The 21321-nt window shown below is 39.7% G+C and overlaps 1 protein-coding gene across 1 annotated transcript in view; it reads left to right on the forward strand.

Annotated features, from left to right (window-relative positions):
* Positions 1-21321, forward strand: part of PARD3 (par-3 family cell polarity regulator) — a 435290-nt gene that overhangs the window by 307415 nt on the left and 106554 nt on the right. Inside the window, 1 exon segment of the mRNA XM_088534020.1 lies at positions 13262-13372. Within this exon segment, the coding sequence (XP_088390146.1) occupies positions 13262-13372 (111 nt within the window).

Consider the following 21321-nt stretch of genomic DNA (forward strand, 5'->3'; position numbering starts at 1 on the left):
CGCGGCAGTAGATCTGACTCATTATATGTCAGTATTTTATGGCACTCAGGTAAGTATGTTTGCAAAGTAGCAGTAAACCTGTTTGATGTGCAATAACGCTTCAGTAGTTAATGTAGTGTTCTACTGCATATTAACTTTTACTGCTTCTGTGCAAACTTAAAATAAGCAAGAGTGCAAGAAAAGGCTGTCAGTGTTTGTAAAATAGACCCTGTTGGAATGCATTCATCTCATGAACTAGCTTTACAGCACATGTTTGGGCTAGCTGATGATGGGACTAAGAGAAAATGTTGAAATGTTTGCTTCACCAGAAGATAAATTCATAGTTTCTACAAATTCTAACACTACCTTCAGGGCTTTGTTGATATTAGTCTTGTAGCTCCTAGTCCTAAAAGGAAAAAGAGCAGCAGTATGTTTTCATGGAGCTACTGGATTGTCTTAACTGTTTTCAACAAGTATAATAGCATACTAGTCATACAGCTAATTTAAAGGGTTTCTATTATATGCTGAAAGTATGTTGGCAATTCTGGATTGGTAGAGAAATTTCCTGTCAGGAATAATTAATTCTGCAGTAGACGCGTTAACTTTATAGACCTTTCTAGCCAGGGAGATACTAAAAATTAATTTCACAGCAAGCTGGTCCTTATATTATTTGTGGTTGCAATATAGAAATCTCCCAGACTTTGGCAAGTAATTTAAGCTTTCAAGAACAACAGTTTTGTGGTTGAAAAATGGGATAGTACCTTCTTCTTTGACTGCTTTGATGTCCTCTGGCATTTCCTGAACTGTAAAAATACAGCATATTTGTATGCTACAAGCATATGTTATCTATGGCTTCTTAATGCTTGTGATGAGTTTATAGTTTGGAAGATGGTTGTGATTTCTGGATGACTGAAAATATATGTAGATTTCCTTTTTCCTGTTATGCTATTTTAGCTAGTACTCAATAAGAAAATATCTAATCAGAAACAAAGTTTATGGATTGGCTCTGTAAAGTTCTGCAGAAGAGGATTTAATAAAAAGAAATGCATCAAGAATCTTAGTTGTATCAGCATTTTTGAGTACCACAATAATGAATGTAGTACATTTTTATACCAACTGCAAGTGCTTCTAGCATATTCAACACCAGGTGTGCCAACAGTATTTAGAATGCAAGTTGAATTGCTATTACACATTTCAACAGCAACATATCACAAATAAATGTAAAATATTTCACAATATTATTATATATGCAATTTTTGTCTTTAACCCATAGTGTTAAAATCCTGAAATTCATAATGCAGTATACTGCTCCAAGCAGGAGTTTTATATTTAGTGTTACAGTTAAAACATTTATTTTCCCTGATGCTGCTGAGCAAGTAATGATACCGGCAATATTTTCTTCTGTAACTGCTAGCAATCCTGGTGAAGCTCCAAATATTTTGCTAATTCTGTTTGTATTTTATGACTGCAGAAGTAATAAAGCTACTTGTATAAGACAAAACATGAAGACTTTATACTGCTTTCATCAGTATTTTTGGGATTTTTTTGAGAATTGTTATTTAAGCTGTAGCTGCAGAATGTGTTTTATGACTAGGAGAAACATAAAGGTGGTGATGCTAAGATGCTCATTGCTGCACCGTGTGCGTGGTACCTCGCACAGGCAGAGCTGGCTCTTGGCACATCCCAACGGGGAGCTGAAGGTCTTTGATGTCGAGATCAGGCTTGTTTTAAACATCAACCGTCTGGTTTTATAAATAAAATATAGGCCCCGTCTTTCACTTTGTATAGTGTCTGTGCATATGAGAAAGAGAACAAAAGTGTTAGGGTTTATGGGGCTCGTGCCAGCCTGGGATCTGCTGCCTGAGGAGCTGATTTACCTCGTGGCTGGGACCAAGCCTCCCATGTCTTTCACCTTTCATTGGGAGAGCACAGATCTTGGGTTTTACACATGTTTTCAATCTGCAGGAGCTCTTGGCTCCCAGATTGGCACTGCAATAACCAACAGTGTAAATCACAACTGATGATACAGTTATTTCATGTGGGGCTGCCACGAAGGCAGCTCAAGCTCTGACTCCTGGTGGTGCCGGGATGCCGGGAGTCTCCAGGGCTCCGGGTAGCTCTGGGCAAACCCCGGGCCAGCTGCTGCAGGCCCAGCTGCCAAACTGCCTTCCCCAGGATGATCCACCTGCGTCTCGTTGCATCCGCTCCAGAGGGAAGTTTTGCTCCCTTGGTGCTGCTGCAATTCAGAATCTCGCTCTTCTTTTTCCTGCATATATGAAGTAAATTTTCATGCTGCGGGGCAGGGTATCAGCTCATGGAATAGACATCACTATGTGAAGTCAACAGCAGCATACTAATTTATACCAGCTAGAGGCATGGCTCAGGCTGGTCCCTCTGCTTTAATCCTCTTTATAAATTTAAAACACATCATTGTAGCTTTGATTCTTTGTCCTCTGCTTTTATGACAATGGTAGATTCAGTGGTGTTCAGCGTAACTTAATTTAATTGTGCTCCGTGGCATCCTGTAAAAGGATCCCATCAGCATTATTTTTAATAGTTTTCCAATTAAGGTTTATTTTTCTTTATCCCCAAAGAGACTTAAGTGACACAGTGGAACCGAGAATGAGACAAGAAATTGGCCTTTGCGCAGGTAGGGCAGCTGGCCGTGGGGAACCGCGTTGCTCCGTGGTCAGCATCCTCTCCGCGGGTAACGGCAGCTGGGCGCTCGTCCCGGCGTGGGGGCTTCGGCTTAGATGTGGCCGTCGGGCTCCTCGAGTAGTGTCTGTTTTCCTCTGTTGGAAAATGTTTGCGGCTTCCTAGTGAGTATAAATATGTGAATGAGACTGAAGATATAACCACACATCACATCTTGCTTAATTTACCCTACAAAAGTTATTTTTGAGGCAGTGTATATCAACAAAGATTTTCCGTAATCGACAGAAAAAGTGCTGACTGACATGTTAACTTCTCTAGATAATGAGATCTGTAGGGAAGTTTTAATCTTTGGAAGGTTCCAGATGAACTGTCAGTAGTTTTATTAACTTTTTGTGTATCTGTGTTAACATCTGCAGATTTTCCACAATTTAACTGCAAGGCTACTAGACTCAGTAATGTTATTGCAATTTCCTGGTTTAACTAGACAGTATGTAACATTTGTGCCCTCATTTCTTTGCCTGTTGCATGTTTCCTAACTCTTCTCTTTGCAGCTCATGTTTACATATAAGCTATGCCATGCTCATATAAATGCAAGCAAGCATTTCGGCTGTAAAATGGCATTATGAAGTCTCTTCATGCTCCACGTGCTTTCCTGCCTTTTCTGCTAGGAAAGTGTTGAAGCAAATTTCCTTGGCAACTTTTTTTTTTTTTTTGGTCTTGAGTGCCAGTAAAATGGGTATTTTTTTACATGTGTCATTTGCATTTCTTATAAGATCTGCCTTTAGACCAGTACCCATTTTCTCAATTGTACTTCTGTAGATTTGGAAAAAATCATGGTAACCAGATGCAGTATTTGTCTCTGGCCTGGCAAAGTGTTATATTTAACAAAAGAAGCTAATAGAAATGTTCAAATTGACCCTTCTCATCATTTGGACTTCTTGGAGCTCAATCAATCTCTCATTATTATCAGAGTTATTCACACAGAGGCAGAAGTGCTACTATTTCTCATAATCAGCCCTTGAGCCAGATGTAATTTGCAATTTTGCAGCATTGTATTTTGAAACAATAATGCATTAAAATGAACAGAGCAGGAATTAGAAGTACAGTTGTTAAGAGAACGCATTGAAGAGTAGCCATGGTTTAGTCTCTCTCCATGCTCGTAGTGGACACTGGTAATTAAAGGCATACAATGTACTACTATTAATATCTAAATTGGTCCCCAGTTTTTGCAACAACAGCACCGCGAGCTTCTTGGTCGCCCTGTTTGCAGGCGAGGCCTCGCAGTTGTCAGGTGCGGAGGGAGCGCGGAGGGTCCGTGACCTGCCGAGCACAGCGCGAACAAAAGGGAGCTGCCTCAGCACGGAGCGCGCCGCCCGCATCCCGAAAGGAAAAATTGCTTGTGTTCTGGAAAAAATGGCTACGTTTTACTTTGGATTCAAATATAATCAGGCACCTGTGAATCGTAGTCTGCTGTTGATGCTTAGAATTTAGGATTTCTTTTATCCTTATGTGGTATTCCATATTGCAGAGTAGGGGGGTGTGCATCTGCTTCTGTATTTTTAGTCTGTGGAAGCTGAGTTGAAATACTGGAGAGTTTTTTTGGGAGCCTGCTTTACTTTGTAAGTGAAACTTAACTGTGTTATTCTTCTTTATTCTTTTTTACTTTCTATTTACAGTTTTTCAATTATTGTTTTAACATCTTACTGATCAGAACTCCTAGTATTGAATTATCTAGCAAAGAATTGCAGTCTTGATTAGAGAATACTGTCTGAGAGAGGGGGACAGGAGCATTTGTAAGTACATTAAATGACAGTAATGAAAGGATATGTTGTCCATTAGGATTACATTATCCATTAAAAGACTGAATTAGCTTGGTTGTATCACGTGTATGAACTACTTTCTTCAATGACAAATAGCACACACTTAGTGTATCAAATCTAATCCTGGGCAAGAAAATGTATGTGGTCAAATAATTGTTCTCTTTTTTGAGTATGTGCACAGTACTAAAAAGTTCTTGCCACACAAGTAGACTTCAAAAGGCTTAGACTTCTACGAAATTGCCATTAAAATACCATGAACGGCTACTGTGGTTGCTGCCATCACTGATGATTGCTAACGTAGCTATATCCGAGCAGGAGCTGTCTCTTTCATTTCTGATTCTTTCAGGGATGCCACAATCCACCGTTTAATAGGTTTTGCCTCAGCATCGTGCAAATGAGTTAGTTGTGGTGACTTTTAGTGGTCTTGCATACCGAGTTGGTTTGGCCATACAAGAGAAGATTCTGTGGTTACTGTGTGCTGCCTTACTGGTATCTCTCAAATATTAGCATGTAAAATTATCCCCACTTCCTTTGACCTTCTCTGACTGTTTTTAAACTATATTAGTTTGGATTAGTTGTTCTTTATTTCTGATCTCTGTGAATAATTTTGTCATTTATTAGAACTGTCAATGGCTCCAGAAATTTTAGACAGTTAGGAAAAGCAATGCAAGAAGATTATGTTCTGTTTAGAAATTTGCAGACAGATGGTCTTCCCGTAAAAGAAATCTGTTTTTAAAAGTTTCGTCATTTTATGCTGGAAGTAAATATTACAAATGTATAAGTTGTGAAGAGAGCGACTTGGTGTGAATAATATTCTGCCTGTTGTGTCATGCCTTTCAGGAAACGTTATCAAAACTGTTTATGAAAATAATTGAATGAAACCTCATGACAAGTCTTTTGGTTTGGCATTATACCCGTTTCTGTGAAGCTGGGATACTGAATCACAAAGACAGGCAGATTAAGCTTCAGTGGTTGGAAACAGCTCCCAGTCCCATATGTTGTTTCCACTTCTTTCCAGAAGTTGTGGTCTGAATTGCCTGTAATGTTGCACATGAAGGCTTGCAGTTTGTGTGCTGTCCTAACTGTTGATTTTAAGTAGCCTTATTTCACTGAGCTGTTTTTAATGTTTGGAAAGTGAGGCAGCAGATGTTGAGATAAAGTTTGTAAATGTGCAGCATGACTGAAATGTCACCAAACAGCTTCACGTGCTCTTCAGGATTCACTCGCATGGCACCATCAGAGAGGAGTGCTAACTGGGAGTGATAAGTACTTAGATCATCCCAGTTTTGACGTGTGTTCAGGTCTGAGCACAGGAGTTGTGGAAACATGTGATTTTGTCCAAAATACTAGGACTTAAAAAAAAAAAAAAAAAAAAAAGCTGAGAATAAATTTGATTAACATGTTCAAGTACCTGAGGGGTGATCGTAGGAAGGATGGGGCCAGGCTCTTCTCCGCAGTGGCCGGTGGTGACAGGACGAGGGGTAACGGGTGTAAGTTGAAACACAGGCGGTTCCACCTCCGTGTGAGGGAGAACTTCTTTGCTGTGAGGGTGACAGAGCCCTGGCACAGGCTGCCCAGAGAGGTTGTGGAGGCTCCTCTTTTGGAGATCTTCCAAACCTGCCTAGATGCCACCCTGTGCCATGTGCTCATGGTGTCCCTGCTGGAGCAGGGGGTTGGACGAGATGATCTCTAGAGGTCCCTTCCAACCTCAACCGCTCTGTGATTCTGTGAAATCTCATTAACTGTAGTTTGCATTGATTGCAAGTCTGTGATTACAGTGCACATCCTGGCCTTGATCTGGCTTGCTTTAATTGCACAAGAGTAGTCCCTGATTTCTGTTGGTGACAACACACTGACTTAGATGCATCTTGAAAACGTAAATAAATGAATAAATTATGTTTTTGCTTGAAGGACCATGCAGAAGCCAGTCTGCAGAGGAATTCTCCTGTGCTCTTGTGCAGTGCCCTTTGTTTGGCATGGGACACCAGGGTTCTCCAAGAACCTTGTTTTCAGGGCCTCTTCTGTTGAGCGCTGCACCAAAAGGTTGGCTGCTTTATCAATTTTAACATAGGAAAGAGAACTTGTGGAAGAGTTATAAATATCCATTTCAACTATTCCCACAGTCCAGGGTCCTTTGGCCTCCCTGCTGCTACCTGGATATCAGGGTTTCCCCATCATCTCAAGGCACTGAAGCTGCTGAGTCATTACAGCTTCTTTTATCCTCCTTCCTAACACTGGAATCTGAGCTACTAATTTGATTAGATGTGATAGCTGTCTCTAGAAATGCATTGCAAAGATGTAGATCTTTTCTCTTGAAAGGAGATTTTTAAAAATAGCAGTCACATGATTTTGGTAATGCACAGAAGGCTTATAAACCCTCAAGTCATCACTAACCAGGATGATTTTGTATGTGCACTATGTTGAATGGTTATTAAATATAATTTTAGCAGAGAATGATGTTGTGTGTGATAATAATTCATCTTTTGAATACATATATATATATATAATGTAAATCTTATTGCTGACATAGCACCATGAAAAACAATATATGAATCCTTACAAAATAATTAGTATATATTTATACTGTTGCTGCTGTTGGGAAAATAGCATGCCTTGAAGACAGAAAGCATTGGTAGAATAGCTCAAGACACTTACCATTTGTTAATTTTTAATGACAATGTTTTTTCTATTAAGGAACATAATACTCCTGAACTTCTGTCTCAATCAATTTTTGTGTTTTTTTCATTAATCAACTAATGCATGTTTCTTCTGTAGCCCTTTATTCTAATGAAATATGTGGATGATTTGGCAGACGACAATGATCTCATCAGTAACGCATCAGGGTAAAATCCATTTAGCAGACGATATACATATTATTTTTGTTATATCAAAGATTCTGATATATATTCTTTCAAACTGAAGCTTTTTTGAGAGAAACTCTAAATGTGGAATTTTGGTTGCTGCCACCTATACATCTTCTTTTCTTCATTTGTTGAATTTATGCACTTATTTAAACTAAATCACATGCGTTATGCCTTATCTAACATTTATTTTGTCTTTCTTACGTATATGAAAGAATTGACATTGTAGCTTGAGCAGGTACTGTTGCATTTTAAGCAATTTTCTTCTCTTAGTCCTGCCCTGCTCAGGCTTTCTGATGCGTTGGCCCCCAGGCACTGAAGTCACTTTCTCGTCTGTCCCCTTCCATTGGGTAGGGCAGGTTTGGGTGCCACCATGTGAGAGCTGATGACAGTCATTCAAGCAAGTAAGCTTGCAAATAAGCCAGCTGGTGACTGACAGGGTTATTCAGTAGATTATCCACAGAATTCAAAGGATTTTCCTACTTCAGGGTCAAGGTTCATGCATATAGGTCTCTGTTCTCATCTTTTTATTAATAATAACACAAAAACTAGTATCATGAGTTCTGAGGATAGTCCTTCTAATGTGACTTGACTATTATATTCTAGAAATGATATTTTTAAAAATGGTCCTCTTACATTTTTTTAATTGCTTCACTTACTATGATTGCTATTGTCAGATGAATTTGAGGATTAAGACCGTGGATCTGTGAATTTGACTTTGAGCTTTTACACTTATCTTGAAACTTTCTCTAACCCTTTATGTGAAAAGGAGAATTAAGAAGTTATAAATTAAGTAGAACCCTGGAGTATCTTGGCAATTAGAGTGAACAAGATTTCAGCTGCTGCTCTTCATCAGTTTCTCACATTCTTGGATAGACAGGGTCTTTTTAATTTATAGCCTGTATGTCAATTAATCATAGGATTTTTTTCTTGAAGTTTTTTTCTTAAAGTTACAAAATAACAAACTATTTTTTTAGCTATCCTTTTTGTAACAGGGTATAGATGAGACAGCTACAGAATAAACAGCTCTTAAGTGAGATCATGGCTTTTCTCTGTCTTACTAATATTACCATTATAAAGAGAGTATTATTTAACCATATGTGTATGTATCCACAAAAAGAGTATTAAGCTATGCTCAGGAAAGAATATGTTTGTAAATAGAAAGATAATGCTTTTAATTATTTGGGGTTTAGAGGAAGCTTTGCATTTTCCTTTTGATCTTTATTTTCCGACATGAGTAATAACATTCTCTGCTATGGTTTAAAGAATTCAGAGTGGGGAACATGGTGGCCATAGTTAAGAAATGTGCTAGGGTTACGCTTGCTCCACAGGATTTGGTGTAGCATGAGCTGTGCTTGCACAGGGAAAGCTGTAGCAACAAATCTTGTTTTGGTATAAATACATTAACTTTGTTAGAGTAGTGTACACAGCTTGATTGCTGTTGATCTCAGACATTGAAATACATTATGGGGCAGCTGGCCTGTTTGTACTGATATTTTGTGTACTACTTTGGGGAGGGCTTTTTGTGCTTCACAAATTGTTAGCACTTAAGAAACATCAGGAGCTTGGAATCAGGTTCCCAGGATTGTCAGAACATTAATGTCACAGCGTTCCTTTTCAGCTAATTTTTAAAATTTCATCAGTGGTTCTTTCTTTCTTAATCACTGTCCACCTTTTAACTAATGCAAGATACATTGATTCTGCATAGATGCTGAGCAGTGGAGTTCTCCTGTCTGCGCAGAAAAAGGTTGTCATTTCTTTTTGTCTGTGAGAACTGCAACAAGTAGCCTAGCAGGCAGCCTCACAGCACTGAGAGGGAGTGCGGGTTCAGACAAGTGCCGGGAAATCTCCAGGTGCTTCAGGCACTCACTAACCAGCTGCATGCAGCAGAGCAGAGCTCTTGCATTTGTGAGTAGAGCAGTGAGTGCAGGGAGCAGATCTCAGGGCCATGTTCTCAAAGCCATTTTCTTGCAAAAGTCTTGAGTCTCTCTGACAGGACGGATGGCTGGTGATTGCTGTTTTGCAGGGGAGGAATCATTAATGATTGCACTTTGGGAGTTTCCAGTGTCAGATTGTTATCATTAAGTGAGCAGTCACTTCAGTGAAAAGATTTTTTTGCCAGGACATTAAAGATGTTTGCTGTGGAAGAAATATTAGAAGCAATAAGATTCTAAAGTTGCCACAGTGTAACATGCTAGACGTGCATCGTAGTCCCATTTGCCTTCTTTCTGAGTACACAAGCAGGGAAGCAGTAGAGGCCTTCACTGCAGGGTGAATGTTGATGAGGGGAGCGTTTTGCTGACATTAATGTTGGCCAGGCAGGGCAGAGGCCATCCTGCTCACACTTCCTTTTACAAAGGTAGGCCTGCTGTTTTTCCTGGGCTGATACATACAAGCTGAGGTGTTTTAAATGCCAAGAGTAATTCAGGGGACCTGACCCACGCTTTGCTTCTTTTGACTCAAACAGCAACATGTGAGCCACTGGAGAGCAGCAAGGAAAGGTTTTTCCACTGCCCCTGAAGGCACAGTACTTCTGCAGAATGCACATTGCATATTTTGAAAGGATATTTCATAGAATGCTTGAAATTCAGTAACTTGTTTTTATATGTGAATATCCTGTTATCTCCATAGTTGTGAATCAAAATAGGAAAATCTAACTGAACTAATTGAAAAGGCTGGTGAATAACTTCACAGTAGTGTAGCCCCAAGAGTGCATTGAGCGTTATACAGTTAAAGGAGTGTTTAACAGCTTGCTTTAATGGTATGCCCCAATATTGCTCTCTGTTGCTCTTTTGTAGTTAAACTTGGCTTGAATAGGGATGCTAAATAATTTATAAATGTCTGTGATAAATTTGGAGAGGATGCTGATTTGGGCTGTGAGCTTTCTTTATGTCTTAATAAATTATACTTCAAGGAGTAAATAGAAAAAAAAAAGTAATAACCACACCTGGAGGTCAAGGAGCTGCAGAACGGTTTGGAAACACACTGTCCTATCTGAACCAAGTCTGCATACTTCTAGTAAGATCTCTGCACAAAAAAAAAAAAAAAAAAGTTTAGGAGTTCAATATTTCTCTTTTCCACTAAGATCGCAAGTCTAACGGTATCTGTCAAGCTTCAACTTATAATAGTAGAGGTAACAGGCAGATAAAGGAAAAACCACTTTCCAAGCTCCACCAACGCTTCAGAAAGGTGTTTAAAAGAAACACGAAGGAGCCAGACACAGACACACACACACACACATCAAAACCTTTCCTTTCTGCAGGAGGAGTCAACACTCTGCATTCAGCAGGCTTTGGTGAGACTATTTTACTTACTAAATATGTGTGGTTGCTACTTTATTTTGTGAGTGTTGTGAGGATACAGTCCATGCAGGTGACATGTTAGAAGTGCGAAGCCACAATCAGGCATGGGGAGGCTGCTGTTGATTATTAAATATTTTGAGTGTAGGGAAGGTGTGTTTAATGTTGCTGAACTTACTACAGGCAGTGGTGGCTGTGGCAGATATATCAATTCTGCTGGTGACAATGTCTGGAGAGGGCAGCTTTCCAAGATCACCGTGTTTCATGCGCTGCCAGGCTGTTCCCTGCTGTGGTGACCGCAGAGCTCACCAGGAGTGACCCTGGAAGGTCTCCTGCCATGGTGGGGAAATTATGGCCACTCTCTGGGAAGCCTGGACCAGAGGATGTCGTCGTGAAGCTTTTATCAGGATTGCTCCTGAGTTCAGAAGAATTGTTGCTTCCCAGGTGACCAGAAAACACCCTGAAAGAGAAGAGGGGTTGTTGCCACAAGCCAGTCGAAGCGTGGTGCTCCAGCACGCGCCGGGCTGCAGCAGGAGCGGGGCTTCAGGCCTCGGAGGATTCCATGTGCAAACTCAGACATGGAGTTTTGCTAGGGTTGTGTTACGTGTTGCCACCACAAGTAAACTCTTCCAAAAGCCATGCAGCCTCATCAGCCTTTTAGTAGATTGCTTGCAAGGATTATTTGAGAGGATTATTTGAGATTTCCGGTGTACTTCATTTTTTTTAATAAGGTATTGATTTCAATATATTTCTCTTCATAATTAACAGTGAATTGATTTATGGTGGTAGAAATCCTGTTTTGTTGCCGAAGCCTCATGGGCAATGATTAAATTTGTTTATTTGTTTAATACAAGAGTGTTATAAATAAATAAATCGCCTACTTGAAAAGTTGCCTCCTTTGCTTTACCGGGCTGGGCGAGGAGGAGCAGCAGCGAGAACCTCGTGCCAGCCTCTCCCCTCTGCCACCGCGGCCCTGCTGGAGGGCTCTGCTCACGGCCAGGAGACCCAGGCCTCTCAAATCAGCTATTTTGTGGGGTGTTAGACGTCGCAAAGTTGATTTGAACTTCCTGTGTCATCTGCTTTAATGTTTGGTGTAATTGTTTTGATGCCTCTTTAATACATAGGTGAGTGTTTTCGAAGTGCCAGCATTTCTAGACACCGAATTTGAGTGTGTCAATTTTATATATTTACATAGCATTAAAAAAAACAGAGACTTCAACTATGCCTAGTGGTTGGTGTTTTTTAACCCTATCATACCTTTCCCTTTTCAGATAATTATTAATGAACGCTCCTAGCTTTCATGTGCCTGAATCACTTCAGAAATTAGCAGTCTGGGAGTGGTGGAGAGCAGCCATGCACTTCAAAGTTTGTGTATGTCCTGCTACACTGCATTATTTCTTTTTGAAAACAACTGCCTTAAGAACCATAAACTTGGTTACATGGAATAATATTTTCTCTCCACTAAGTGTTCACAAATTATTTTTTCTGAAGCGTCACTGTGTGTCTGCGTTGGCTTTTTATGAAGAAGAATAGGAATAAAAGGGAAAAAATCATATAAATGCTTGGTAGCTTCAAGGCTTTGTGTGCAAACCATCTATGTAAATGGATTCAGATCTTTAAGGATCTCCGTGTTCGAGCGCTGGGGAGCACTGGGTGCTCTTGCTGTGCCCCTCAGTGGCAGGCCGCTCTCCTCTGAGCCCTTCATGAAAAAACAACCTTACTGCTTTTAGCCTAATAAATAATCCCACATTTAGTAGATGTATAGACATGTTATCCCATCTGCTGTAATAGGCAGAAAATTGTCATCTGAACTTGGGCTGCATTTAAGTGTTTGTTTAGCTCAGTCTGTGCAAAAGTCATTCCATTTAAAGAAGGCCTGAAATAACTAACAGAAATACACGCAATTTTATTCTAATAATAACGAGTATCTCAAATGTCAGGCTGTTCTCTCCCTGAAAGTCTAGAAAAAAAATGTGCAGAGTGCAAAGATAGAAGAAAGTTAAAATGAGAGCTGGAGCTGGTGGTGGTGGGAGCCCCTGGGAGGGAGCACAGAGCAGCTCTGCATCCCTGTTCCTCACACACCCCAGAGAAAAGGCACGTGGGGGTAGCAAAACCCAAACCCGCCTGGGGCTGAGGAAGAACGAACTTCAATTTTGGAGGGTGTGTGGTGTGCGGGGGGAGAGGGCGAGCGTGTGTGAGCAGCTGCCTGTCTCCTGCCCTGCATCACCGAGAGCCTTCGCTCCATGCAAACTTGCCTTGCAGCCAGAGACATCAGTAATTTTAAAAGAGTTGTGACTGTGCATTTAAGAATAGTGACCCCCAAAATGCTGGCAGAAAAAAGGAATGTGGCGCTATGATTTTCTTTGTTTTTGTTCTGTTCCTTGCTAAGGAATTCTATAAACTTTTAAGAGGAGAATGGAAAAAAAAAAAAGGAGAGAGAGAGAGAGAGAGAGAAAAAAAAAAACCTCTCCACACAAACTAGAGCAGCCTGAAAATGTTAAAAAATGAGATTCTGAGGTCTTTTCAGCTTCCCTTCCTGGTTTCCGAGTAGCGCTTCTCCTTGGAGAACTCTCTTTGTCACGGGAAAAGGAAAATGCAGTTGTGTTCATTTCACAAGTTAGATTCTTTTTTTGTGTGTTATTAACAGGTTTGGCAAACATCGCAAAGATGACAAGAGTGAGAAAACTGGTAAAATAAAAGTGCAGGAAGCTCTTACTTCAGAAGAGGAGAGAATACGAATGAAGCAAGAACAGGAGAGGTAGACTTCAGTATTTGCTTAAACCTTGATAGAAGGAGTTTTGTTTTTAAACTAAATAACCGAAGTTGAATTTTTCACTGATGAAATTTCCCAAATGCTGATATGTTTATATACTTAGCATAACAAGATGGAGCTGGATTTATTCTGGACATTAGATCTGACAGCTTCTTTGGCTGCTTTAAAGTTTTATAGACCAAGATCTCCTTTCTTTATAGAGGAGACTGGAATAATAATATTAAATGTTTTCTCTATACATTCTATAAATGATTTTATTGACATTTTTAGAAAAATAGTATTTATATAGAATGAAGTAAATTTTGTATTTTTCTTCAAAGTCTTGCATATCTAGTTTTTTCTTTGCTATATTTAGAAACAATATAAAAACATATAATAATCAGTATATTTGTCACTGGAGTTCAGTCTATTTATGTGTCTTGCAGTATGTTTATGGAACATGTATATTAAACTGCTAATTGTAAAAATGAGTGGTGAGTACCTCTATTTTTCCATGTCAACTTCCCTTAACATTAAAAACCTACATGTTATATATGTCACATGCTCTTCTCAATACTTCCAATCTATATTTCATCCTGTCTCTTGTAGCCCGAGAGATCTGGGGCCTAGCCTCTAGTACCTTTTATTTCAGTTTGCTCAAAATCTTGGAGAGCTTAGGCTGTACCTTAGCTAGTATTCAGGGATGTACATGAAGAGCAGGCCTCGGCGGGTAGAAGGTTCTTCCACAGAGGAGACAAAATTTAAAGGGCTACAGTGTTTGCATGTTGAATAGTAAATAGACTCAGGCACATTTTGCAGTGAAAGTGAATAGGCAGTTAGGGATGATTCATCTCAAAAATGTAATGCAGCTCAGCCATAACTTGTGGTTTGATGGAGAAACCACGGAGGGAAAGTTTGTTGTTTATCTTGTGCAGGAAGCTTGACTAATTAGTCACAGTGATCCCCTAGACCATCATACGTAGGCACCCATATCAGCTGTGGGTAAGAACAGAAGCAAGAGCTTTGTCACTTTAGCAAACTATGAAATAGCAGAGCTGTGGTAACTCCTGCGTAGCCTGCTCAACTACAAAGTAAAATAGTTTGCTCAAAGTGGTTTTGAGGTTGTGATTTACGTTACAGTTAAGGCAGGCTAGGAGCAAAGATTCATCAGTTATTGCAGATCAGCTGATCAGCAATAACTTGTTAAACTGCTGATGTTTGGTCATTTGTGATCATCGATTGTGTTATGTTTTAGGAATCTTTTGGGTTTTCACATGCACTAGAATAAATCTATGAAGAAGTTCAATCATGAGTGCATCCCTTCTAACAGGAGAAGGTGGCTGAATAATAGCATTTGTTGGTTGTTTTGTTTTTTACTTGTTAGTGATTTTTTTTTTGTACTCTTTATTGACAAAAGTGAAACAGGGTCTCTAAATTTGCACCTGTTTTTAAGGGTAGTGTACTCTCAGATTAAATAGTGAAAGGGAATACTGGTACCGAAGAAAATAAATGACTCTGGCTGTATGTGTGTTTGTGCAGTCAACTTTCCTTTATACGTAGGCAGGTTATTCAGTTTGCGGTTAAATGTATACCACTGATGCAGAGGCACTGGGGAGCTGCCAGCATGGCTGTGGTGCGCTCAGGGCTGGAGGAGGGTCCTCACGCACGGTGCTGAGTCCTTGCTTAGCTCAACTCCAGCTGGGGCTGCGTGCTGTGGCACTGCTGACCTGCTCCCCTGCGCTGGAAATGCCGGTGTCGGACACTGGGGCCCAGCAGAGCTTGCGGGGCTGCGCTCGGTGCTGGCCTTCCCCGGCCGGACGCCATGTGCAGCTCTGTGCCCTGGGAGGTGCTAGGCCCGATCAGGCTTCGTCTGCTTGCCCGCCACCAAGTGTTAGTCACTTGAGCTCCTCAGTCATATATATTTCTGCAAAAAGAGGGAGAATGCATTTTGAGTTAGTAACATTCTCTTCTTCATCCTTTCTCTGCCTCTGTCTGCCTCTCGGTAAGCATGGTGAGAGTACAAACTGTGTGATGATACGAGAGAGGCTGCAATAGTCACGCTGGGTATCGAGGTAGAATTACTGAATTATTTGTATAGCCTGCCCATGCATGGAGCAAATTCCTAATCCTTGTCGTCAAGTTACGCTAACCATTTTGAATCTTTCCCAGATTCTCACTCTTTGTGTGTCATAAAATAATTTTATATGTTCACTGAAACTACAGAAGATGCATGTGCCAAAACATCATAACAGCCTGATGTTGTTATCGTAACACAGGTCCTCCTCCTTCTCTTTCCCTAACTGTGTATTTGCTTTCCTTTGTGTTATGTCTATAAGAGAATGCAAGTTCTTCGGGGTAGTGGCATGTACAACTAATAAAATATAATAAAATAGCAATCAAATGTGTGAGGTGCTTCCTTATGTTTCTAAAAATTTCAGATGTTGATTTGGTCCATAGAGATTTTAAGTATTTTTCCAGTCAGATTGCAGAGAATTTCCTTTTAATATTGTAGAATGTTAGATACATGCTATTAATGAAGAGTACTCTTGTGAATTAACTGAACAATCCCTCAAAATGCTTGTCAAGAGATAGTAAAATATTATTGTCTTAACAAATGTTGGTTCATAATAGCTGCTATTTTAACTTTGTTTTCTGAGGGTTCTTTCAATGTTTTTAGTAGTAGAGCTCACTTATCCTGCTTTACTTGGTATTTGATGCTCCATACTTTTAGAATGATGCAATACTTTTGGGAAATAGGTTGGATTTAATGAATTTACTATGTATAAGAGGCTTGGAACAAAAATCCTTAGGGGGTCAGAGAACAAGTGAATGGTCCATTAAAAAATCAATCATGCCTATAATTTTATAAAATTATTATGCCTTGACTTGATAATTTTAATAGTATTGTGCTTACAAGAGTATTTTCTTTAAACTCTTAAAAGTAGTGTTCATATTGATTAGGAGACAATAAGCAAATTAATGTTCTTCAATTTAACATGATTGAAATGAATAAAATTGCCTTTTAAAAATATATTATTAATAGTAATTTCTTGTTAAAGAGCATATCTCTCTAGCTGTGTATGATACATGTTTACCAACAGTCCTAACACAGCAATTTGGCACAGAAAATGAAATTATCTGGTTGAAAATACATGCAGCTTTCAAAAAAAATTGAACACCAGAGCGATCAGGAGCATCATCCGAAAAGGTTGCCTACCAGTCTTACTAAAATCGTTATATGTGTCGTTTGTAAATCCTCAGAATATCAGATTAACAGTTCATCCAAGGACAAAGGACATTACTCCCTGTTCTGTAAGACAAGTTTCCTCCAGAAAGACCAGTCTCCTTGCATTATCCTTGAATATCTATCAAGCACTGATCTGAGACCCACGTGGGTTCTGATGTGCCATTAGGAAGCAACAACCAGTATTCAAAACTGAGCGTAGCTTTTCTGAACCTGTTTCATCTCCTGAGAAAGAGGATCTAACAGCAGTCTCTTAACACCTCCATTTCTTCCTCTTTCTTCTTGGATTTTGTTTTCTGATACACTGTGCTCAGTGCAGAAGGGGAGAAACCTTTAGCAAACCAGCCCCCTTTGACCACATTTGTCTCTCTCCAGCTTGGACACGTGTGGTTCTTGATGCCTGCGTGGCTGCGTTAAGTGTGGCAAGGTTGACTTCAGCCTCTGAGTGGTGTCCTCTAGCAAAGCAAACACTCCCCTCGCATTTTTGTACCCAGGTAACAAACAGAAGGATAAGGCATGCGTACTTACTGGAGTTCCCAACAAAACCAGCTGTATCCAGCCGTATTCACAGCTAGATAAGGCTTAAAAGTTGAAACCTGCAATTCTTAATCTCATGCTTCAGAATATGTGATCACGGCTTTGGGTGGTGGTTATGCTTGAATCAGCCTTTAGAGCCACTTCCTCCTCTTGAAAGAATATTCTATGGGATGCTTTCTTCATTCAGTTAATAAATGCATGCAAGAGCTTTGCTAACACTCTAGAAACTTGTAGGCCACCATAAACATATTTTACTCTTAGTATTGGATTCTTCCTCAAGTTCTACTGATACAGGTGCAAAATCAGGTACCTAAATACCTGTGCTGTGAGGATGAGTAGCGAGGGGAGGAGGAGCAGCCTTTGGAAGAGCTGGTCTGGTTGTTGTGGCGGGAGGGTGGTGTCGGGGACCAGCGATGCGGGGACAAGGCAGTGTAGTCACGTAGGTGCTTCTTGGCCCTCGGGACTACGCTGGGTGCGCCTGCCTTGGCCCTAAAGAAGATGCTGTGCAATTCCAGGCTCTGCTGGACCTGTTGGATGAAGATTAACACACAGCTAAGTAATACCGCACGCCATATGCACTATATGTATATATAGCTGTCACCTGGAAAATAAACCTGTTTCTTTGCTAGTTTTTCACCCTTGTATTTTGCAAAACAAATTATTTTTTCTTTAGTGTGTGAAGGGAATTAAATATACCTAATTCTGCGGTTAATTTTACCCTTGCCTGCACAAACGTCATCCCGCTGGCCTGAGTTCAGTTCCGTGGTGGGAGCCGTGGCCGCCAGCTGCAGCTGCAGGGCCAGGAGGGGGAGCTCCCGACACGGGTTTTTGTGCCGTGACCTGCTCGGCGCTGCAAGGGTGAGGGCAGGGCCGTGGATTCCCCCTAGGCTGAGAGATGATGGTAGCTGTTCAGTGGTGGAAACCCCAAGAGGCTTTTGTATGACAGGGTAAATCTTAATGCCTTCTTTTTTTTTTTTTTTTTTTTTTTTTTTTTTTTTTTTTTAGGAATAAAAATTATGTTTGAATGGGAATTCTGAAGCAGCTGGTAACAGGGGTAGGATGCTGCTCTTACAGCTTCAGCAGAATAAGGCAAAAAGAACGGAAGAAATGGTTGAGGAACTGTGTCTTGCAGAGATACAGTCTGAGGGGGGTTGGCCCAGATGTTTTTCACTGAGTTGGCAGTTTTGCTTTTGCTTCTGTGGGTCAGCAAATGGGCTGACAACATTTTTGGTGTTACCATAAGAAGACTAGGATTTTAGTGTTTGTTTTTCACATAATGATGTTTTCTGAATTTAAATGAAACATTTGGTATGCTCATTAGTAATTAAAATAGCATTAATATTCTTTTCCTAGGGGGTTTGGTCAATCCGTAAAACGTTTCCTGTATTATATTTTCCCTAAGGGTATAGGAGACTTTATCTCCAACGCATAATAAACTTCTCTTCATCTTTCTCTAGTGCCATTAAAGCTACAAGCCTTTTGTTGTAAAAGTATACTAATGAATAGAAATGTTACAACAAGAACAGAAGTCTTGTGTTTTCCCTTCATCATGCATCATCCATTTTAATTAGACGAAAGGGTGGTGAGTACTGTGACAAGAGTCTGGAATTAAAATCATTAATTGATGTCAAGCTGACGAGAGACTGCTAACATGAATTTACTGACAGCAGGAAAGAAATTAACCTTATTACTTTATTTAGTACATTAGGACTATTTATTATATTTTCCTATGCAAGTTCAGTATGCGCCATTTGTGATGATGGAGGAGGACAAAGAATTAATAAAACCTGTATAAAATTTTATTACCTCCTATCATTGATGTTTACGTGAAAACCACATCAATAACTTAAAAAAAAAAAAAAAAAAACGAACAAACCTACCACATCCCTTTAATCAACATAACTCATCCAAACCATTATAGCAATATCCTAGATATTTTAAAGAGCATAATACCTTCTGCTCTCTAGCCAAGTAGAATTACAAAAGTGATCTGATTTAAAACCATCTTGTAGTTTCCTAATGTCAGTGTTGCAAAATATGAAACATATTTTCTCCATCAGTGACATTGATTGGAATAACTGTCAGTTTTGATCATCACTGGAAGGTCAGCCTAACAAAGATGAGTTTTAATGTTAAGCATCTTTAGTCTTTAGATGAAAGAGTACAACAGTGTCTTACAGAATGACAGCAGCATCCTATAGATAATTTGTGACCCAAAGGTCGTCATAAAAGAATAGAGGGGAGGTCATCTTGTAGTAAAGGCCATCTGGAACTGCTAAAGTATCAGATGGGGTAGGGGGCTGAACAGCAGGACACTCTTGGTGTCTTTCCAGATTTCCCAAAGAGACCATAATATTTTCATTGGAAAACCCCAACTTTTTTCCCTTGAGCAAAATATTTCCATCAAGCAAGCTCATCTTACTTTTAGGGAAAAGAGAAACATACTGTAATGCAGAGAGAGTTTTTGCCAGTTACGTAATCTAAGTCTTATCTGTATCCTTAAAATAATGCAAAAATTAAGCTTCACTTTTGCTGCTGCTTTTGATGGCACTGAACAGCTTTTGAGAGAACTGTTACCTCTAAAGCCATAATCACTGCAAACATTTAGACTATAGATATATTTTCTAAAGTCATTTGCATAAAGCCTTTTCTGATAAATAAATATTCTTCCTCCTTCCCCTGCTCCCCTTCCTACTCCATAAAGAGTAGGAAAAAAATTGCTCAGTGAATCAGAGTATCAGATCAATGTGTTTCTCATTCACACTTACTTTGAGATGGAATCTACTTGTCAGGGAATATTTCCACTTCTCTGAGACTTGTAGCATTGTTTTTGGCAGTTGTTTTTTATATAATGGATGAGGGTGCAGGACATGAAAACAAATCAGTGGCAGTATTTTTTTAGGAGAACACAGAAATGAAGCATGAGAATATTTGGCTTAAGAAAAATATTACAGACCAGTTCCACTTCATAAAATACTGACTTCAGGAGCAATGTAAACTGAAGCTTTTATGGAATAATAGAGGCATTTTTTAAATAAAGCTCCACAGATTCTCTGGCTATATTTTATAGCAGAGATCACGAGAGAGCTTTGCTAGAGGTGTATTTTCCCTGTTGTAGACTGATTCAAGGCATTGTGCTGAGCACAGTCTGGACAAGTTCCTTGCCATGTACTTAAAAACAACAGTTATGTTGTCTTTATAAAATTTTGAATTATACTGTTGGTTACATCGTTGTCCTACAGATCATATGAGTTCAGCACTCTTAGAAATTTGAAGTAAGAGGACTAACTTCTAGTGTTTTCACTCCTGAATGTCAAAAATCCTAGGATAAGGTGACAATATGGCCTATTGTGTTCTGTGAACTATGCTGTCAGTGGTAGAGCTACTGCAGCAAATACTTATTTGAGAATGAAAAAAAAAGTTGTACTGTAATTATTAAATTAATGAATGCCACTATGTTTATTGTTGATGAATTGAACAGAACTGAAAACCCATCAAATTTTCCAGATCGCACCGCAGGAGACTAACAATCTAAACTACAGTGCTTAAAACCCTGCTTAGTCTAATTCTTTGATACAGTCACAATTTCTTTGACTAATCAGAAAGGCACCTAGTAATATATTCACAACAGGTAGATGGATTCCCCTCCACATCGCAGGCTGAACTTTGCTTTTGTAACTCGTTGCTAGTTCAAATCTAATGGTTGTGAGAGTCCTGGCCCAGTTTGTGGCCATGCTCTCACTCAGTGTGGTGACCCAGCAGGGTTTTAGAAATGAATCCTGAGCAATGTGGGTGATGCAATGATGTGGGTGCCAATCTGGGTGTCCTGAGCAATAGATACTAACGATTCAGGTATATTCTGTGCTCATTTCCTACCCATCTTAAGCCCACCACCTTTTCTTTCAGTTTGGTGCCGCAGGATTCACCTAATCCCTTGCTTTCATGTAATATTTGTCATTATAAATTTTTGTCACTTCCAATTGTTTCTTTTTTTAGCTTTGGGATTAGGCTGCTTCATTAGGCACTCTAGAAACACAGGATAGCGGTCCTGGAATAGAGCCATCAGCAGAATTTTACACCCACTTCTAGTACCAGACTGAATGCGGAGCAAGTGGCTCAGCTCAACCTGCCAATAACCCAGCACTGAAGCTACCTAGACCTGCAGTTATTGCCT

The sequence above is a fragment of the Tinamus guttatus genome, unplaced genomic scaffold (genome assembly GCF_059628265.1).
Source record: "Tinamus guttatus ecotype Peru unplaced genomic scaffold, ASM5962826v1 Tinamus_guttatus_pri_ptg000530l, whole genome shotgun sequence".
In the NCBI taxonomy this organism is placed as follows: domain Eukaryota; kingdom Metazoa; phylum Chordata; class Aves; order Tinamiformes; family Tinamidae; genus Tinamus; species Tinamus guttatus.